The sequence below is a fragment of the Lutra lutra genome, chromosome 4 (genome assembly GCF_902655055.1).
Source record: "Lutra lutra chromosome 4, mLutLut1.2, whole genome shotgun sequence".
Taxonomy (NCBI): Eukaryota; Metazoa; Chordata; class Mammalia; order Carnivora; family Mustelidae; genus Lutra; species Lutra lutra.
In genome coordinates, this window is record NC_062281.1 from 170,515,493 (window position 1) to 170,538,185 (window position 22,693).

General features: G+C 39.9%; 1 protein-coding gene across 1 annotated transcript in view; it reads left to right on the top strand.

The window, feature by feature from the left end:
- The first annotated feature begins 683 nt into the window (after positions 1 to 683).
- PSMB2 (proteasome 20S subunit beta 2) overlaps positions 684 to 22,693 on the top strand; it is a 32,707-nt gene continuing 10,697 nt past the window's right edge. The window contains exons 1-3 of the mRNA XM_047727598.1: positions 684 to 880; positions 6,756 to 6,878; positions 9,075 to 9,145. Of these exons, the coding sequence (XP_047583554.1) occupies positions 790 to 880; positions 6,756 to 6,878; positions 9,075 to 9,145 (285 nt within the window). The 5' untranslated portion in view covers positions 684 to 789. The remainder of the gene's footprint in view (positions 881 to 6,755; positions 6,879 to 9,074; positions 9,146 to 22,693) is intronic.

Sequence of the window (22,693 nt, forward strand, 5' to 3'; positions counted from 1 at the left end):
TCAGGAAGCTAGTAAGGCTGGCATGAAGACAAAATTGTGAATGTCAGGAACTAATCATGGAATATTTCAGATTTTCCCAGAATGGCTGCAAGATATAAAGAGATGGCCAAGCGTGTTCCTATTTATAAGAAATGAGTAATACATGAGCATTGTAGAACATTCAAACAATACAGATGTGTATAAAGTAAGTGAGAGTCCTCCCTTCCAAGTCGCTGTTACCGGAAGTAACTGCATATAATTTGAAATTGGGACATCTGTAAAGATCTTTTATAATGTCTTCATGCTTAGATCTTTAACGCAACCATGTTTTATTTTTGTGAAGCATGTAATGAGGGCTCCCGTCAAGTTTATTTTTCTGTAATCTGGCTTTCAAGGGAGTTTCTCGATTTGTTTTACCGAGCGAAGGGAAACAATCATTTAGGAACGTCCGCACGCCTTTTTGGCACCCACACGTGGTCGGCACTTTATTTGCAGTGTGTGATTTTAACTCAACGCGAGTTTTGAACTTAACTCATAAGTAAAGAAACTGGGCGTTACCTAAGAAAAGCAGCCTGTAGAGCGGATTTACAAGAAAGCCGACAGGCCAAAACGCGAGCGTTAAGAATCCTGACGCCCAAAGCCTCGCCCCCTTTCCAACCTCTCGCGACAATTGTGCGTCATCCGAAAGCGCCGGTGGCCCGGGCGGTCGCGCGGCCTGTGTCGCACGAAATCTTCGCTCGACGGTGCTGTCTCACCGGTGAGGCCGAGAAGCCGGAGAGTCCCACACTGTCCTTTCGGCTTCCCGCCGCTATGGAGTACCTCATCGGCATCCAGGGCCCCGATTATGTCCTTGTCGCCTCCGACCAGGTGGCCGCTAGCAGTATTGTCCAGATGAAGGACGGTGAGAGGAAGCAAGGGAGGCCCGGCGAGGCCTGCGTGTAAGGGCAGTCGGAGGGAGTTCGGGATGGGGGGTGGGGGGGAGTTCGGTGAGCACCAGGGAGGTCTAGGAACCCCGCGTGTCTTGCTCTGCCTTTGTATGTTTTATAGAAGGAGGAGCCGGGCAGACTAGCTTAGGGCCTTGGCAGTCGCTCCTCCTAGGTCTCCGAGGTAGTGCCCTGCTCCGGCCTTCGCTAAATGCTTGCTGGGCGCAAGGTGCTTGTGGGAATTCAGTTTTTAAGTGTTTAAGCGCCTGCCGGGCACCAAGCTCCCTAGATCCCCGAATCTTTTAAGTTTTTCTGTTGTCGCTGCTAATGAGGTAAGTTTGCTGGCGGTGTAAGATGGGATCCTGGGAAGACTGAGACTGTGGGACTAGAAACTTGGCATTTCCCTTCCGCTACCTGTATCTTCCCCTTTGTCAGCTCTTATCCTCCTTTTCCAGTTTTCCGGGGCACTGGCTGCCGAGTTTTCCTTGTATTTAAGTAGTAGTGGAATTCGCAGATTGGAGTCTTATGACTTACTTTCTTTGTGACTTTGTACAAGTTTTTTCACGGTGGCCAGATTTGCTCATCTGTCAAGTGAGGTTATTAATACCAACCTCACAAGCTTGTTGTGAGTATGGAGTAAAACAGTTTAGTGCAAATGCTTAATGCAGTGACAAATAGTAGTCATAATACTAAGGACTTAAGCAGGTGCTATTTTAAGTGATTTACATTATTTCATTTACCTTTTAAGATCACTATCATATTGCCATTTTACAGATGTTAGTTCTGAGGCCTAGGGTTAAGAAACTTGCCTAAGACCACAGGAGGCAGAACCCAGGTTCAAACCTATGCAATTTGACTCTGATCCTTTGCCCATAACTGCTATACTGTACTGTCTCCCCATAGTCAGTACTTAATAATTTTTTAAAGATTTTGCTTGTTGATCTGTGGAATCTAAGAGTGTGTTTTCTTGATTGATCACAGACATGCTACTGTTGAAAAAGTATTAATGCTTTGGCTCAGATGACTTCATGTTTATTTGACAAATATACATGTGTTTTGACACCTGTGTTGCCCACTACCAGTGCTAGGTTCTGAAGGGATGCAAGAAGAATAAGATGTGGCCTGTATCTGAAAGGAAGTTACAGTTTAATAACGGACTCAGATATGTGTACAAATAATTATAGTACAAGCTTTAAAATTATGCTACATATAAAAAAAAAAACTTCTCGGGTAATGTAGAGGAAGAAGAGATTGATTCTTTCTAGTTGTAGAGATTAGGGAAGGCTTTGAGAAGGCAGGTATAGTTCATCTTTGGTTTAAGGAAAAGAAAACTACTAAATCTGGAATTTTATGAAGTATGTGTCCATCACTGCTTTTATAAGCAACAGGCATCTGATTGTCAGGCTATCATCACTTGGGGAGATGGAAAGAACACTGAGGGACTCTGCTTGAATTCTGTTCTTTCATTCTTCTTCTTCCTTTTTAAATTTAATTTAATTTTTTTATTTGAGATAGAGCAAGTGAGTGTAGGAGCAGGGGAGCAGAGGGAGAGGGAGAAGCACACCCCCTGCTAAGCAGGGAGCCCGATATGGGGCTGGCTCCCAGGACCCTGGGATCATGACCTGAGCAGAAAGCAGACACAACCATCTGAGCCACCTAGGTGCCCCTAGAAGTTTTATTTGTAAATCATGCTTTCCAAAGGAGTCAGTTTGTTTTGAGGGCAAATTATTTTGAATACTAAGACCTTTGATATACAGGTGATTTTAGGAGGAAGTAGTGTCTGGGTAGAACAATAACCAAATCAATACCTTTACAGATACTCTGTATAACCCACACAGGGCTATAAGACATTAAGAAAACAAGGAAATAAGTACTACAAGATGATTTTGTATGATAAAAGAAGTATCACTAGTCAGTATTAGTTTTTAAAATAATGATTTCAGGAGTAAAGCCTAAGGGTATTCAGAGAAAAGAAACATCACTGTTGTATGGAAGAAAGATGAATTTGAGTTAGTTCTTGAAAAATGGGTTGGAAATAATTGCACTCAAATCTAATTTTCCCTGTAGTCTTTTCTGGTATAAAATGTTTTATGATAGGGGCACCTGGGTGGCTCAGTGGGTTAAAGCCTCTGCCTTCGGCTCAGGTCGTGATCCCAGGGTCCTGGGATCTAGCCCCGCATCGGACTCTCTGTTCAGCAGGGAGCCTGCTTCCTCCTTTCTCTCTCTGCCTGCCTCTCTGCCTACTTGTAATCTCTGTCTGTCAAATAAAGTAAATAAAATCTTTTTTTTTTTTTTAAGATTTTATTTATTTATTTTACAGAGAGAGATCACAAGTAGAGAGGCAGGCAGAGAGAGAGAGAGAGGGAAGCAGGCTCCCTGCTGAGCAGAGAGCCCGATGTGGGACTCGATCCCAGGACCCTGAGATCATGACCTGAGCCGAAGGCAGCGGCTTAACCCACTGAGCCACCCAGGCACCCTAAAGTAAATAAAATCTTTTTTTTTTTTTTTTTTAAGATTTTATTTATTTATTTGTCATAGAGAGAGAAGCGAGAGTGAGCACAGGCAGACAGAGTGGCAGGCAAAGGCAGAGGGAGAAGCAGGCTCGCTGCCAAGCAAGGAGCCCGATGTGGGACTCGATCCCAGGACGCTGACCTGAGCCGATGGCAGCTGCTTAACCAACTGAGCCACCCAGGCGTCCCGAAAGTAAATAAAATCTTAAAAAAAAATGTTTTATGATAGGAGCTTTGAAATTCTATGAGGACTTTTCCTACCTTTCATTTCATGAAGGAATTTAGGTAGGGTAAGCAGAATGCTGAAAATGGATAGCCTTTTGGGATTTATTTTCTCCAAGTATAAAATAAGAATGATAATTCCAATAATTTTTTTTGGTTTGTCACTTTTGTAAGATATTTTGATATAGAGAAGATATTTCCCAGAGATTGCTTGCTTATGAAAGTGCCCCACATCTTCAGTTTGATTATATGCTACAATTCATGTCTCTTGTCTCTTGGTCTGTATAGAATTGCTTTTACATTTCTCAGAGCAAGGTGCTGGGTTGCTCAGTGAGTTAAGCATCTACTTTCAGCTCAGGTCATGATCCTGGAGTCCTGGGATTGAGTCCCACGTCAGGCTCCCTATTTAGCAGGGAATCTGCTTCTCCCACCCTCTGCCCCTCCCCCTGCTTGTACTCTCTCTTGCTGTCAACTAAATAAAAATAAAGTCATTGAAAAATATACATTATTCAGAGCACTTAAACCCACACAGAATGCTTTTTTTTTTTTTTTCTGAATTCATATACCATGTGTAATCTGAGCTACACTGACTAATACTGAATATGTGATATTGTTCATGTATAGTTTTCCCTGTGTACCAGGTAGGGTAAGTGATAGTATAACCATTTTATACACTTGGAAACTAGAGCCCAAGTTCAGAGTGCTGAGTCCAGGTTATAATATAGGTCTAATGGGGTATCTGGATCAGTTATTAGAGCATGCAACTCTTGATCTTGGGGTTGTGAGTTCAAGCCTCACCTTCGTTGCAGAGCCTACTTTAAAAAAATAAAAATAACTAAAGACTGATGGGTTCTAGTATAGTTGGCCTTTCACAGTATTGTATGCTGATGTTCAATTTGTTTTCCGTTTGTTTCATCTGTGTGGATTTTTTAAGTTCTTTGTCAAGGATCAGAAATTCCCTAGTGTTATGCAGGCTGTTTCCTTGGAGAGCCATTAGCATTTATAACACCTCCCTTTTACCACTCACTGGACACACAATAAATGTTTAAAACACACTTTTGGCCTTGTATTGAATTCATTTCAAAATTGAACAGTTTACTGCCTAGAATTTTAGCATTTTTTTCTTAATGTGACATTAATTCTTTATAAACAAGCTTCTTCTTTCCAAAATAAAAACAACTTTTTTGGGGGCGCCTGGGTGGCTCAATTAGTTAAGTGTCTGCCTTCGGCTCAGGTTGTGATCTCAGAGTCCTGGGATCAAGCCCCGAGTTGGGCTCTTTGCTAAGTGGGGAGTTTGCTTCTCCCTCTTCCTCTCTATCTGTGCTTTTCCTCTCTCTCAAATAAATAAATAAAATCTTTTAAAAAACAGAAAAAAAAACCCAGCTTTTTTTCTCATTATGAAAATAATAGGGGCACCTGGGTGGCTCAGTCGATTAGGCAGCTGCCTTCGGCTCAGGCCATGATCCCAGGGTCCTGGGATTGAGCCCCACGTTGGGCTCCCTGCTCAGCAGAGAGCCTGCTTCTCCCTCTCGCTCTGCCTGTTGCTCTGCCTACTTGTGTTCTTCTCTCTATCTGTCATATAAATAAATAAAATCCTTTAAAAAAAAAAAGAATGCAAGCTTATTAAGTAATATGTTCTTACAGAAATGATACAGGGCATTTTAGGAAATGCTAATAAAAAGAAAGAAATGAAAATTGTCCATACTCTTGCCACTGGCAAGAACTTAGATGCCAGTGGCATCTAATACTTTTCTGGTCCTTTTTCTTTGCATAGATAATATATCCATAAGTGAATATATATATTATATATTATATATATATAATATATATATATAATATGTATATTATATATATATCCAATATAATATATGGATAATATATCCATACGTGAATTTTTTAAAAAGATTTTATTTATTTTTATGCAGTTTATTTTATAATCTTTTGGGATGTGGGGGCAGAAGGAGAAGCAGACTCCCTGCTGAGCGTGGAGCTGATCCAGGACTCTGTCCTGAACCGAAGGCAGCTGCTTAACTGACTGTGCCATGCAGGTGCCCTGAATTTTTTTCTTTTATGACCATGTTTGCAAACTAACAGTCTTTAAATCTGTAGCCTACAACACATAAAAGTGTGTTTGTTCAGGAATTGCAAGGCAGTTTGATACTCTCTGCAGATACAATTTGTGTGGTTTTATCCCCCAAGTCTAAGAAGCCACATTGTGGTTCTACAACTTTCGAACATTTGTAGAATATTTGACTGTAGCATATTGTTCTCTAAATCCTATTAAGGGATTTTGACATTTCAGACGCTTTCAGACAGGAAACATGTCTCCCAGGGAAGATTATTTAGCACTATTTGAAAAATGAAAAGTGAAAGTGAGAGTGAGATAGGGAGATTTAGGCTTTTTCTGAAGCTACAGACTGAATTTGGAGTTTTCTTCCTTAGGCACTAACTGCTATCTGAATATTTATTTATCTATGTAATCTGAATGAGTCTGGTTCAACTAGATAAGATTAGACTATTGGGATTTTTGAGGTATTTTTAAATAGCATAGTGTTAAAATATTCATTAGAATTTTTGCTCTGGCATTATAATTTTCTCGTCGCTTTGGAAATGGTGTTAATTTACTTTTTAAGGTAATTTATATTCTCAGTTGATTTTTTTGTTCTTTCTCGAGATGACTCCTTAATTTTCAGTGTAGCACTGGTTCTTCATGTATGCTTTTGTGTGTGTATAAATAAAATAAAATTTGTATATGTAAAGACATTTCAGGGCTTTGAAATCATGAACCTAAAGATAATGGCCATTGGCTTGATTCCTTCAGTCTTTGAAAGTTCAGTTTTTGCATTTCAGGGGCCTTCAAATGTATTTAACTGTATTTTCAGTTTTCAGCTTTCAAATATATTCTCCAACTGAGACTGACCTTAATAAAATAGGCCAATGGGTTTAACATGGAAAGTGAAAGAGAATAATTAATACAGTTGCCCATTAAAGTCTTCTAAAAACAGTGATTAGTAAAATTTTTCAATATAGTGACTGATAAACTTGTTTGTGGTTGCCTGTGTAATAGCAGTAAATTTCTGATGAGGTAATTTTTAACATTATTTTTTTTTTCTTTGAGCAGATCATGACAAGATGTTTAAGATGAGTGAAAAAATCTTACTCCTATGTGTTGGAGAGGCTGGAGACACTGTACAGTTTGCAGAATATATTCAGAAAAATGTGCAACTTTATAAGATGCGAAATGGTGGGTAATACTTGGAATGTAACTATGTTTTTGGAATGTAGCTTGTTGTCTTTAAATCTGAAATTAAAAAGTTGACTCTCTACTGGCAATTCTACACATGAGCAGACCAGTGTGGTCATATTTTTGCTTGAATCTTCCTACTTTTAAAACATTATTTAGACCCTCCTGATCTTAAAAATTTTCTGCAAAAATCCCAGAGCTGAGAAAAGAACCATTACAACACTGATACTTGAGGTCCACCTTGGAGATGAACATGGTAGTATCAGGCTTTTAAGTGTTAGATATTTCAGAGGATGTCATTTGACTAAAGTATATCTGAACCTCAGAACTAAAAGACCTCAGTTAAACTTGGTTTTACTATTTTTTTTTTTAATGTGACAAGTCACTTAGCTTCTTTGAGTCTTTATTTTCCTTACATCTAAAATGGGATAATAATAATATTAATGAATAACATGTAAAGTGTTTGTAAACTTAATGCTCTGTGTAGTTGTGGAGGAGATTTAATGTAATAGAAGAGTTCTGCCTTGCCTTTCTGGTAGATTGTTGTCTAGGAAGATAATTAGGATTTTTGTGAGTTCCCTCTGGGGCTAATAAGCTGTCATCCTTATTAGAGGATTCCTCACTAGGATTTCCTCATTAGAGAAAGCCTCACTAACATAATATTAGCCACTAGCTTTATGATCCAGGGAAGTTTATAGTGACACCTTAGCAGACGGGACATTACTTCAGTTACTTACTTCACAGTTTAATACACTTATGCACAGCACTGATACAATGTGGGACTGTGAAAGAACTTAATTTGAATATAATTGTATAAAATGGCTAGATATGACCCATTTATATAGATTTTAGGCAGCAAATTTAGCATCATGCATTTAATTCCATGAATACTTTTGAAGGCCTGCTCTATCTTAAGGACTCTGGCTATTACCATAGGGAATTCAAAGATGAAAAACACCTAAAGGACGTAGCACTCAAGTTTAAGCAAGTTGAGAATATTTCAAGAGTTATTTTTTAGTGGTTCTCTACTTCATGCCTACATGGCAGGTGAGGGATGCCAGTATTGTTTCTCAAGTATATTTCTCAATTAGCTACAGCAATATGTCACTGTCCTGTCCTAGGAGAGGGAGGGAGAGTAAACAAGAGTTGAGAGGGTTGCTTATTGCGTAGATGTTAGGGTTTAAAGTCAGTGCACAAAACAAAAATTATGTGTGGTTAAAATGGCCTTTAAAATCTTTTAAATTGGGGCGCCTGGGTGGCTCAGTCATTAAGCATCTGCCTTCAGCTCAGATCATGAGCCCCGGGTCCTGGGATCAAGACCTGCATCAGGCTCCCTGCTCAGCCGAAGGCCTGCTTCTCCCTATCCCTCTCCCCTGCTTGTGTTCCCTCTCTCATTGTGTCTTTCTCTGTCAAAGAAATAAATGAAATCTTTTTTAAAAAACATAAATAAAATCTTTTAAATTACCTGTCAAGAGTAGTTTTGTTTATATTACCCTATACTGCAATTCTTATGCATATTAAAGGTCAAGAACTGAGCTAAAATAAGGGAAAGGAGGGAAAAAATCTATATGTAAATAGGCATCAGACCTTTCTGCCTTTAAGATGACTGTCAAATCCTTAGTGGTGTTTAGGGGATTAGGTGGAGAATTGAAAAGTATTCCTACTTGTTCACAGTTGCTTGCATTATAATTTAATATGCACTAATAGACTGGTTGTGAGGATGAAGTTTAATAAACTGTGAAATCACCTGGCACAGACCCTGAAACATAGCTGCTGTTCAATAAGTAATTGTTAGAATTTTAATCTAAATCTTACCTGCTGTGCTTGCTTCTGCAGCATATACACCAGATCTTACCTGCTGTAGCACTGGTGTTTGATGATAACTTAACATGTGCTGTCTTTCCAAAGTTGTAGTTTATGCATGGGTCTGCTCAGTTGCGGGTCTTTGAGCCGCCCAGGCGCCCCCCCCCCCCAATATTCTTTTTAAATCAACTTTAAAAATCAGCATCTTGAAACCTCTTTTTTTTTTCCCCAATACCTATGCATTTGTACTCCCTTCCTTCTGTAGAGGAAACCAGTCTGACTCTGGGCGTACAGAGAGTGGAAGGATGTGAAAACAGGAGTAGTGGAATGATTTGGGGTGCTGTTATTCCTGCTGCTTCACTTTTAAGTATGATTGTTTGTCTCTTGTACCAGGTTATGAATTGTCTCCCACAGCAGCAGCTAATTTCACACGCCGAAACCTGGCAGATTGTCTTCGGAGTCGGGTGAGCAATACATCAAGCAGCCTTACATGAAAGCAGAAAAATCTTCTGTGCTTCTGTATCTTACTATACATGGGAAGCATTTTTGCCCTTTTTTGGACTTCCTAAGCCATTCTTCTTGGTACTTGTTCATTCTTCAGACTCTATGGACTTGTTTTCTTTTTCTGCATAGTTGCTAATTAAAGCCCGAAGGGCAAATACACTCCCAGAGAATTTGGATTGGGCACACCAATATGAAGGCCTATGAAAGCCTTTAACATTTTTTTAAAGTTTTCATAGCAAATTATGTTCTTTAATTCCAGTGGCTGAAGGTTCTTATGTGGTAGTGGAGGTGAAACTTTGAAAATAACAATGCAGGGGCACCTGGGTGGCTCAGTGGGTTAAGCCTCTGTCTTCGGCTCAGGTCACAATCTCAGGGTCCTGGGATGGAGTCCCGCATCGGGCTCTCTGCTCAGTGGGGAGCTTGCTTCCCCCTCTCTCTTTGCCTGACTCTCTGCCTACTTGTGATCTCTCTTTGTCAAATAAATAAAATAAAATCTTTAAAAAAAAATAACAATGCAAGTTTCATCTTTTTTTTCTTTTAAGATTTTACTTATTTATTTGAGAGAGAGAGAGATCACAAACAGGGGGCAGGTGGGTAGAGGGGGAAGCAGACTCCCTGCTGAGCAGGGAGCTGGATTTGAGACTTGATCCCACAACCACAGCACCATGACCTGTCCCAAAGGCAGAAGCTTAACTGACTGAGCCACCCAGGCGCCCACAATTTCATTTTAAGATTATGTGTCTTTCTGTGATTACTCTTGCCAAAGCACACAGATTTATTCATCTTCACTTACTTAGGCCTTGTTGCTATCTTAGAGCTGTTTTTGTTCCTCGGACAGCATGTTAAAAAATGGCAACATTAAGTTAAGCATTGAATGTATTAAAGATTGTGGAGGATGTGCCAAGAAAGTTCTTATGATTGCTAAAGGTGTGTGTTACTCCCTTCCCACAGGAACTAAGTAAATGGAGCCTTACCATGTGACCTTACCCCCTGTGCCTGTTTACTCATCTATGAAATCGAGATAACTTCCTAACCCCACAGGAGTGCTAGGAAAATGAATGCTTGTAAATCATAATATTTAACATTCATATGACTTTTGCCCAAAGCATTTTGCTTAATAATTTAATCTACTCACTATTCCACTGAGATATATAGTAGTTAACTCTCTATCACTGATTCGGAATGAGTGGCATAAAGTGGGAAAAGGACTAGCTCCAGGTCACATAGCAGGTCAGACAAAGTTACACTAATGGTGCCGTAATTACTTGACTGTTCTGCCTTATGTCAGCTCCTTGATTTTTCAGTAGTGTTTCTAGAACATCAGTGCTGTTCATATTTTTACTATGGTTTTAGTTTCATCTGCACTTGCTTAAGCTGAACTATGACAGAAATCTAAAGTAGAGGGTTTTTTTTTTGTTTTGTTTTTTTTTTTTTTAAAGTTACATCAGAATGTCTCAATAAATAGAACCTCGTTTTCTCAGTGCTACCTTTGACCCAGGGGCTTATGCAATATAAGGATCATGAGGTTTGAAGGGAAGCTAAAGATATTTTGGTGAGAAGGAGATAGATTTACCTATATTGTTTTGATCTGGGTAAAAGGTCAGTGGCCTTTTCTTGTTCACTGCTCTGTGAGAGAGGAAAATGGGTCAGATAAGGCCTTTCCTGCCTCTCAGAAATTCCTGTGGTGTTTGGTAAAGAATATGCTGTGGCTTGCTGTGTAAAATCTTCCTTTGACTTGTCAGGCAGAACTGGAATAAGAATTCCAGCTTTGGGCACAATAAAGACTTTGTCATAAATATAGCAGACATGAAGTAAGTTAAGCTCCTTTTAGAATTGAGATAAGAGTAGCAGGCAGTGTGCTTCATGTAAATGCAGTGGATCTGGTTAATCTCCTAGCAGAAATGTTTGATGTCTTAACAAATAAATACCCCTTGTAGACAGTGACATAGGGCTTTAGTAAATACTGACTACATCTGCCTATGGTTCTCACCCTAACCTTTTGCTCTCCTACCCTTCTATCAACTTAGATTGTTAGCTCTAAAATATGAGTTGATATTTTAGTCATTTTATTCTGGGGAGAAAGGTGATGATATTTTTTCAGTCTTTCTAATAAGTGTGAAGTCACTAGATTTGGTTCATTTATGCAGTCACACCAGGTGGCACATGAGACTTATTTTGGGTCATCCAGTTCCCATGTATAACTTTGTGTCTATAGCTCAAATTGTCTGATACCTAATTTGGCGTGTGTGTATGTACGTGTGTGTCGTTGGGGGTGGTGTTCGGTGGGGAGGACATTCACTTATTGCAGAATATATAATAAATTTATTGTAAATTAGTTCTTTAAGATGCAAGCACGTTTAGCATTGTGGTTAAGCACTGTCTCTGGATTTAGACTGCCTGAGGTTGTTTGTTTGTTTTTTTTTTTTAAGATATTTATTTGTTTGAGAGAGAGAAAGCAGGGGGATGAGCAGATGGGGAGGGAGAAGGACAGCAGATTCCTTGGTGAGCACAGAGTGGATGTGGGGCTCAGTCTCATGACTCCCGAGATCATGACTTAAGCCCAAGTCAGGAGTCAGATGCTTAACCAAGAATTGAATGCTTAACTGAGCCACCTGCATGCCCCCTAGCCTGCCTGAGTTTAAATCTCTTTCTCACGAACTTACTAGCTATGTGTCTTTGGACAGATTCTAAGCTTAATTTCTCTACTTATAAGATAATAGCACCTACTTTACAAAATTATTATAAACTACATGAAGTGGTCATACAAAGCTGTTAACATAGTGTGTGGCACATATGACCAATCAGTCACTTGTTTCTGTGCTGCCATTGCTGCTTGGTTGAAGAAGCAATTTAATAGCTATTGGTTGGTTTTTTATGGAGATTCTTTGTTGTGCAAGTTTAGTTGAACTTCTTTGCTGGTAAAGAGGATATAAAAAAGTATTGATATGAATAGGGAAGGTGGAAGTAAAGCAACATTGATCATTTATTATGTGCAAGGCTTTGTTCTAGATCGACACAGTCCAGTATGGTAACCACTAGTCATAAGTGGCAATTAAAATTTAAAATAATTAAACTTAAATAGAATTTAAAATTTGGCTCCTAGGTGAGAGTCTCTTGGACTTTGAATGAAAAATAAACTTTTGTTTCTATACAAACATTTGGTTCCTCAGTCATAGTAGCCACTTTCCGAGTGCTCAGTAGCCCCATGTGGCTAATAGCTACCATGCTGGACATTACAGAACATCCTCATCATTATAGGAGGTTCTCTTGGACAGTGCTGTTCTAGATAGTTATATATGTGACCTGATTTAATGCTTACTATGGCATCATAAGATGAATGTTATCCCCATTTTACTTACAAGCCTACTTTAGACTGGTTACTAATAAAGAGGTTAAATATTTCTGTTTCGTGTCTTGAGTATACCAAAGACACGTGTATAGCCCGTCAAAGTCTGAGGTAAAATTCTAAATTCCAGTACCATACTCTTTCATACGGTCTCCTTAATTAGTGACTGGACTAATATACAAGTATGTTTGTGCGTTTGGGGAATTATAAAATTTCCAGTTCTGTTCAAGTGTTTAGATCTCCAAATAAGAGGGCACCCGGGTGGCTCAGTCTGCTGAGTGTCTGCCTCTTGATTTTGGCTCAGGTTGTGATGTTGGGGTCGTGAGGGCCAGGCCTGCGTCCAGCTCCATGCTCAGCATGGAGTCTACTTGGGGTTCTCTCTCTTCTCTCCCTTTGCCCCTCCCCCAGCTCCAGTGCATGCATGTACATGCGTTCTCTCTCTCTCAAGTAATAAAATCTTTTTAAAGATCTCCATGTAGGATTATATAGATAAGATATAAATATGTGCCCATTGTAGGTGTTCAGTAAATATTTGCTGAATCGAGGCGCCTGCGTGGCTCAGTCAGTTAAGCATCTGCCTTTGACTCAGGTCCTGATCTCAGGATCCTGGAATCAAGCCCCACATCGGGCTCCCTGCTCAGTGGGGAGCCTGCTTCCCCCTCTTTCTCTGCAGCTCCCACTGCTTGTGCTCTCCCTCTCACTGTTTCTCTCAAATAAGTAAATACAACCTTAAAAACATATATGTATTTGCTGAATAAATGTCACCCAGTTGGTCCACAGATACCGCTGAAAATGTTATTGTACATTTATATATTGGAAGGGAATTTTATTAAAATATTTTTTAAAAGATTTTATTTATTTATTAGAGAGAGAGAGAGCACAAGTCTGGGGGAAGGGCAGAAGGAAAGGGAGATGCAGACTCCCCACTGAGCTGGAAGTATGGCAGGGTTCAGTCCCAGGACCCTGGGAATCATGACCTGAGCCAAAGTCAGGTGCTTAATTGACTTAGCCAGCCAGGCACCCTTTATTAAAATATTTTTAATGAATTGATGTTGCTTTGCCATGTACTATGAAATTAAAGATGAAATCAGCAGGAAGAGATGGAAAAAAAACACAGAATGGGAGAAAAAAATCAAAGCCTTCGTTCTAGTGTTTACTTAAATGCATGTGTACATTTAAGTTGAGCTCCCCCTTATTATACCCCAGGGAGCAGGAAAAGGGCTTATTAGGCTTTTTGCTATGGGTTTGTCTCCCCGTTTTTTGATTATTTATGAGGCTTCTTTGAGCATGGGTTTTGGAGTCACATATATCAGCGTTCTAATCTGTTCTCTCATATATTCTAGTTTCTGTGATCTTCACTAAATCACTTATGTTTGCTAAGCCTCACTTTCTTCATCTGTTATGAAGGAAGGAGTGATCAAATGTGGCGAATTACAAGAACTGAGAATTAGCCATTGACTTAATAAAATATATTTGAATGAGTGAATGATACCTCCCTGAAAATAGCAAGTATTTAATAATGACTTCATCATTAAGAACATGCTATTTGGATTTTTAATAGGATTATTTTGGAAAATTTTTTAATGGCTTATAGGCATAGTTTGCACGATGCTTATTTCGAGTCTCCTTATGATTTGATTAATGGGCTATAGAAGAGAGAGTGATAAGTAAAGGGTCTGTTTCTTGCTTGAAATGAATTAGGTGGCATATTTGGCATAGTATTTGAACGCCCTAAAATTATCTGTTATTATCCACCCAGATCTTCACTTCACGTATGCAGAGACCAAGGTATGAGCCAGCTAAATCTGATATCCTTAGGGACTGTGGCATGGCAAGGCTTAGAGTAGAATGCGTCCCTCCATGGTATGTAATCTTCAGGGCTTTACTGCTGCTACTCATTGGCCAAAGTGTTCTCATAGAACCTTTTCTGCCAAGTAGTTGGTGAGCCTTTGGTAATTTATCTTTTTATAGCGCTATACTTGCTATTGCTTAGCACCTAAAAAATGGAAATCACGAGTTGGAAAAATTATCAGCCAGGCTGGCGTGGTGGTTTTCAAACTCTGTTCCATGAAGCTGCCTCAGGAAAGTCACCAAGGAAGACCACTGTGGTGAAACTTTAGCTCTGCTTCTGTTCTGTTTTATCTGTTGGGGTTCCCTGTAGGATTTTATTTGAGAAAAGCAGCTTCATGGTCCCTTTTCGGCCGGAGTTCGGAAACCAGTAGGTGGAACTGAAAGGGCCCTGCTTTGGGAAGTTTTAGCACCATCTCTCTTGTGAGGTAGTTGAAAACCCTGGGAGAAAGAGAGAATTTGTTTGGATAATTTTTATGGTTTCTTCTAGCCCTCAGATAGTATAAGTTAAAGATGTGATGTCAAGACCATGACCAGACTTGAAAGGTAAAGAATGTGTTGGAAAGAATTTCAGGTATTAGTCATTTTTGGAAGTGACCGTGACTTATTCCAACACCCTGGCCTGACTTTGAGTGTATTTCGTCTGGCTTATAGTAGGCGTGGATATGTGGTCTTGTCCTAGAAGAATCTTGGTTGCTTTGAGCCTCTAATCTGACTAGTAGAGTTACTGTCCTCTTGGCTGGCACAAAGATATCATCTGTTTATTGTTATCAGTGAGGTCATGTGACATGGTGAGCAGATGGCCCTGGTGAAACCTTGACTTTGCAGGTCTTGTCCTCTAAACACGACCAACCATTTGTTACATATGATTAAAATATCACTAACAAGGGTAATTTCACATGCTTTTTGGCGAATGTGGTTAGCAGGATGTGACATGACACAGCACTGCCTTCTTCCTCCATGTGCCATCTCCCTTGAGGCCTTGTCTCCCCTGCTCACTCCCGTCTCACCCATGCCCAGGCTTGCCTTCCAGCTTACCTGCTCCAGATGGGCGGCACAGTGGGAGGACACTGGCAAAGGCAGATGTGTTTATTTTCCGGAGACAAAATGTTTTGCTGCCACAGATGGCAGTGCCTTCGAGCAAATGGCAGCCTTTGACACCACTGCCACACAGCCTGGGCATCTTGACAGACAGAGCTGGCTTACTTTTGGTGATGAGGAAATTGAAGAAAAAAAAAAAAAATCAAGATTTTCATCATGAAACTCATGGAATTTCAGTGCAAGCAGCAGCTCTTTTAGACCTGGAGAACTCTTCTTTCCCACCAGACCTCAGTCAACTAGTCAGCTAACTAGATGGGCCCAGAGTTGTATATTCTTTAATTATTTGGTTTCCTAGCCTGAGTAGGACATACAGTAAAAACTGAAAACATATGACTGCATTTAGATGGATATTTAGTGGTACTGCAAAACACATGTGCATCTCAGGTCACATCTCACAGGAGTCTCTTAGGATTGGGGGTGGCTCATGTCTGCCCCATTGGAGATAGTGCTGTTCTATTTTTAGTGGTCATTTTGATTATCCAAGGGCCCAGCCACAGATATGCCTTCAAGTTGAGATGCCTTAATTAATATGATAACACTTGGTGCTTACAGTGTTTTCCTCCCAAGAAGAATAAGAATTCTGACAGCGGCCCTTTAACACAGTTTGTTTACACAGTCATTAGGGCTTGACTAAGTCCATTAAGAAGACAAAGACTTGAATGTTGAATCATTATACTTACTCATCTTCTAAGGAAAAAATGGTTTAAGAAGATCCTTCTTTGAAAGTTACTGGCTTCATCAGGAATCCTTTTTTTTTTTTTTTTTTTTAAATATGTGCTGTTTTTCCCAGCCTTAGTGCTGATAGAGTTAGGAGTTTGCAGGTGTAAAGTCCTCCTCCCTCCCCTTCCCCATCTCTCTCCAGGGGGTTGTATGTGAGAAGGTGTTGCTTTCTCACTCAGAGAGCATATATGTGCTACCCTGTTGGATGCCTGCTGTGAGCAGAGAGAACCCCTGTTCTGGTTGAATGGAATGAGCTTATTGGGTAGCTGGGATTGTGCAACCCCATAATGCCAACTTTTCACTTAAAGCATCTTTCCTACCCACAATGGGGTTGAAGGTAATTGGTCTAAATTCATACTGTTTTGAAACTCGTGTCCTGAAAATTATGCTATTTCCTACTAAAAAAGCTTGGAGCAGCAGAGTACTGTGTCTGCTTAGTAAAAACATGCTTTTATTTTGAAAATGTTTACCATCAGAAGTACAGGTTTACCCTGCCTTTTAGGATTGCTTTAACCCTGGCTTGTGTGGGCATTCTCTCAGACATACTCACAGATAAAAATATGCAAATACTCTGCCTCTTCCCATGTCTCCTAGCCACCTGCAGTTGCTAATGCCTTTATTTTTATTTCTTAAATTTTAATTCCAGTATAGTTAACATACAGTATTAAATTCGTTTCAGGTATACAATATGTGATTCAACTTGATGTCTCTCTCTCTTCTTTTTTTTTGGCCTAACCCAGGATCATGCAGGCATATGAATTCAGTGGCTGGTCCCAATAATTCCATGGGGTTTTCCTGTATTCTAGTTATCTAAAGCAAAGGACAATGGGAAGTTTTTGTTTGTTTGTTCTTTAAGATTTTGTTTAGCTATTTGAGAGAGAGCACATGCAGGAGGAGGGATAGAGGCAGAAAGAGAAGCAGACTCCCTCCCACATGGGGCTCAATCCTAGGACCCTGAGATCATGACCTGGGTCTTAAAGGCAGACACTTAACTGACTGAGCTACCCAGGCACCCAGGACAGTGGGAAGCTTTTGAAGAGGGAAGGAGTTCACTGTAGTATTTCTTAACCTAGAAAGTAGTTAACATGTATATACTCATCTTATTCATTAACCTGTGTGTGTATATTTTATGCACCTTTATATGTATATGTTACTTCACAAAAAAAGTTTAAGCAAATGAAAAGGGTAAAAGGGCAAGAAAGCATAACACATTTTTTGATAAGTTGAAGAAAATAAGTTCAGATTTACCATTGCTTTTGAGTGTAGACCATAGAGCAAATAGGATTAATTAGTTTGGAAAGAAAAAAGGCAGGGAGAGGAACTAATGATCTCTGAGTCTTTACAAATTGAAGTAACCTGCCAAACTCTGCATTGCCTTTCTGATGCCTCCTAATGTGTGCAGTTTTTTATGGGTGGGAAGTTCTGCAGGTGCTGATAGCATTTATTCAGTAAATCTATAGCTTGCATTGTCCTTGGGCCTGGAGAAACAAGTGTAGAGCTCAGTGAGCGCCTTTAGATGGAGAAATTGCACTGCAGCGTGACAGGTGGCACATTGGCCATACAGAGATAGGGAGGTGCTCTGGGAACAGAACCTAACCTGAGCCTTAAAGGACCCGCTGTCATTAAAGCAAAGGTGAAGCAAAAAGGAAAACCAGAAGCACAGGCCAAAGAGGTGTGTGAGAGTGTGTTAAGTCAGGCATAGGGGTTTTCTAATGATGTTTGGAGTGGGGGCAAATAGTTCTCTGAGCCTCCTACTCCTAGTTTTTTAGCTGTTTTAACCAGTTGGGTTAACCAGGGCTCTACTGATTGAAAAAACAAATATAAATACATATCTCTATATAGTTTTTACTATGTATCCTACATATGTAAAATCCACAATCTAAATAGTTTGTTAAATATGGCTGAGATTTTTAGGGGAATGGAAGAGATTGAAACTAGAGAGGTAGTCCATGTTATGAAGACTTTGATGAAAAAGCTTTATGCTAAAGCAGTGTTGCTCTCTGGAAGCTTGTTGACTAGGAGGGGGTTAGCATGATCAGATGAGATTTGGCTAGACCATTTGCTCCTTTTTGGTGAAGTGTTTGGGGAAAGAAAAGAGAAGCAGGGAGACCAATGAGAAGCTTCCCTGCCAATTGAAGAGGTAAGAATAAATTGTGTTGAGCCTAGGCTGTTAATGGGGAGAACTGTGTTCTAATAGAAGGGGTCCTGAACACTTGCGGTTGCTGTGGCCATCCAGAAACATACACAATCATATATGGTCCTAAATAGTCTTTCCCAGCAGACTTATTTATTAACTCCAGGAAGGTGAATCAGCTCTGATGTTCAATATCCATAGATATTCATGGGCATGCTTAGTATGTACAACCTGATATTTGCCTTGTAGTGTACAAAGCATGGCTTCTGCACTTAAATTTTTGAGAACTGACTTAAAGGTATATAGAATCTTGAATTTTCCCTGGAAACTGCTAGCTCATGAAAAAAATTCAAGTGGCCTTGTTGCAGACAATGGTGGTGTTGGTTTTACCATTGCACCATCAGCAATTTTATTTTGATGTTATTTGGGAGAAAGCAGTATTTTTGATTAGCAAGTAAAATTAATGTAGAAAACAAATACTATGTTAACTAGTTGGTATAATAAGGCATCTGTGCCATGCTGCATTTCAACTCATTAAATTTCTAAACTTCTAATTACGGTAAGATTACAACTTTAATGGGAGAACTCTTTAAACTTGAGGTTAGTGATGGCATTAGAGAAGTAAAATTTACAGAAATTTTGGAATTATTGAAGGAGAACTTTAAAACCTAATTTTGCTAAAAATTGAAATATGCACAATATTCAGTTTTTTTGCTCCTAAAATTCAGATTCAGTTGACATTTATTGGGCCCCTACTACTTACTAGGCCTTCTTTCAGAAACGTTAACATAGAATAGCACTCTATTCCTCACAGCTGGCAGGCAGGCAATACCATCCCCATATTTGACGGGGCACTTGCTCCTCCAGGGCCAAATGACTGTCTCAAGTAACAAATGAAAAATGACAAAGCTGCAGTTGATCTTGGGTCATCGTTGCTTTTCTCACAAAAATGCATCCCTATCTTCTGACTTACAGCATCTAAAATCATAGTTTATTCAAATAATTTAAAAGATGTTTGCTTTTAATTTTTAAAATGGTGGTAATTGCAGTAATTTAGAGATTGCTGAACTTAGAGAACTCAGCCATTGTAAGAATGTTGCCAGTGTGTTAAACGAAACATTTGACATGAGCTCATCATTATAAAGGAAAGTGAGGACAGTTCTTGCATTATGATGATTTCACATCCACCAGCATCAAACAGGTACGCCAAATAGACCTATGGGGGAGAAAAGAAAAAGAAAAATCTTGGTTAGACACTCTCATTTTCAGGGTAATGCTTTTATTTTGTCTTGGGCCTCTAAAAATCAAAGGTTTCCTTGTTTCTCTATTTCTCAAGTTAGTGTGAGAATCTATAAACATGGGCCAGTTTGTTTTTTAGCACTACAAAGATGAATGTATCCCAAACAGGAGAAAAGGCAAATCAGGCGGTCATTTTAATCTAACTTCCTGGTTGTGAAGCTCAGATTGGTTTAAACTCTTAGTTTTTTCAGTTAGAGGATTAGGAAGAAACTCTTTCCAACTTCCAACTTCATACTTCCTTTTTTTTACCCTGTAAGTAGAAACAGTGGGTAACAGAGCTGGTCCCAGCTTGTGATCATAAAGAAAGTCCAGTTTCTTCTCCGCTCCCCAGAATGTCTGTCTTAAACTTAGAAGTCAGTGCACAGTCTTCAAGATCATCCTCTGTTTCATCTGTCACCTTCCACTGCTGACCTGCCTCACCCTTGTCACCCTGGCTTTCTCCACTTCATGCCCAGTCACTCGCACTCCCCAGCCTGCTGTGTGTTCTTTCTCGTCTCTCTGTTTTTGCTGACCAGGCCACTTTACTAGTCATTCATGCCTGAATGTACTTTTACGTCTCCAACTGGTTGACTTTTAATTGCCATTTAAGACTCAGTTCAGCATTTTCCGGGGAAACTTTCTCTATACTACTCCGCCCCCCACAAACACACACACATGTCACCCTCAGTTCCTTTGTGGTCTCATGGCAACCTAGGGATAGCTCTGCCAGTGTCCTTTTGTAATTGTTCACTATCTTTCTTACACATGTGAACTTTTCACTGTCTTCCACATGTACAAGAATGAGTGTTTGTAGAAATGAAACCTCCTAACTGGCTGGCTCTTCATTCAGGCTCCTAATTTGGGTTGTAAACTCTTTTCTCTTTCCAGCTGCCTCTCGACAGCTCATGGGATCCAAATTGAGTTTTTTACACTTGCTCTACCATCTTTTCCTTTATTGAGAACCTTAACTCCTCTTTCTTTCTCATCTTCTATTCTACTAGTTATTAATTCCTGTCAATTCTATGTTCCAAATAGATCTCATATTCCATTTCTCCCCTTCCATCCCTACTGCTTCTGTAGTATCCTATGATGTGGAAAAGGCTTGGCTCAGCAGGGGAATAGGAGTGGTTTTCACTGGCTCCTCTTCGGTTTACATAGTGAAGTTCATTTTCTTTCTTTTTTTTTTTTTTTTTAAGATTTTATTTATTTGACAGAGAGAAATCACAAGTAGGCAGAGAGGCAGGCAGAGAGAGAGGAGGAAGCAGGCTCCCTGCTGAGCAGAAAGCCCGATGTGGGGCTCGAACCCAGGACCTGGGATCATGATCTGAGCCGAAGGCAGCGGCTTAACCCACTGAGCCACCCAGGCGCCCCGTGAAGTTCATTTTCTTTAGGAAGCCAATGACAGTATCATCCCAGTTCTTCTGCTTCCTGACAAAGTCACCTAATTCACTAGGTATACATGTTCCCATATTCACCAGCACCCACAGTAAATGCTAAGTAACATCTGTCGAATTTAAAATAAAGGGGCGCCTGGCTGGCTTAGTCAGTGGCTTAGTTGGAAGTTGCTGAAGTCTCTGAGATTTTTTTAAGTGTTCGATATAGTGAACCTTGCAATTCTAATATAGATACAAAGTCCTTTCATTAAAATGGTAAAATTGACATTGAAATTTTAAATTTATTTATTTATTAGAGAGCGAGAGCACAAGCATGATGTGGGGAATAGGGGGCAGAGGAAGAGAGAAGAAATCTCAAGCAGACTCCCCATTGAGCACGCAGCCTGATGTGGGGACTCTGAGACCATGACTGGAGCTGAAATCAAGTCAGACACTCAACCAGCTGAGCCACCCAAGTGCCCTGACATTGAAATTTTAAAATTAGGTCATCAAACCCATGCAAAGCAGGTATCTAGTATCTAGTGAATTCTTTTGATTATTGGAAACAAGCTCCTGATTCAGAGGTCAGAGTATCAGTATAAGGAAATGATAACTAATCCATTTTGTGTATTAATGAATTTATAAAATTGGGCATTGGCAAAGCAGTTATGGTATTGGTATCTGCTCATCATCACAGGTATTTATTAAGTACTTACTACATGTTTTATAGAGTTTTAGACACTTTGGGGGAGTCATGTGGTCGGACATTAAATCTGCCGTTTTAAAACTTAAAATATTATTGGTCATGTAAGATGTGATGCATGAAATAGAGAACAATAGATACTGGTATGCAAAATAGTATATCCTGAAATATTTGAGTGTGAAACTGACATTTACATACGGAATCATATTTTCACACTGATTTCCATTTTGTGGAGGCAGCATGGTTTCCTAGAAAAGCACACAAGACTCGGAATCAGAAACCTAAATTCTGGTCCTGACACTAATTAGCTGCGCGGCTTAGGGCACATCATTGTCCCTTTTTTGATTGAGTCCCCACATTTGTAAAAGGGGTGTTGCACAAACTAGTTGAGCTTTCTTCTAATTCTGTAAACTGCATTTTTGTGAAATACTCTTGGTGCCAAAGGTGAGATTTTAGGAAGCTTTGACAGTCAGCTGGGGTGAAAGAAATAGCACACACTGCCCTTCCAAGCCCTGTCTCTGTTTAGTGCATTTAGAAGCGAGTTTATTAAAACCCTGTATCGCTAGACAAACTCCTTTGTCCTATTGGTGGTTCCGCATCTCCTTCCATTACCCCGGGAATGGGAGTATGCTTCATGCACTGCTTAATGTTCCAAGGTACAGCACAGGCAAAAGCAACTGCACCTCCAGAACACCTCACTCCCAGCGACGTCGTCCTATTCAATTAGAGGTGGCAAAGGCTGGCCTGGCTCCAAAGGAAGACTGTCAATTCCTCTCTTTTTCTGTGTCCACGCTCGGCAGGATGCTTCCTCACGCCCACCTCTCTCCCCCTTGCTGTGACTTTGGCTTCCGCCAGATGTCACACCGCTGCTTGTCACCGCCCAGACTCTCGTAGCTGATTTTGTTGTTTCAGTGTATTTATCACAACTGTTCTCTTTAGCTGTAAAATTTATGGAATTTCACACTCTTCTTAATCACTACAGTGTTTCTTTTTCATGAGAGAGGG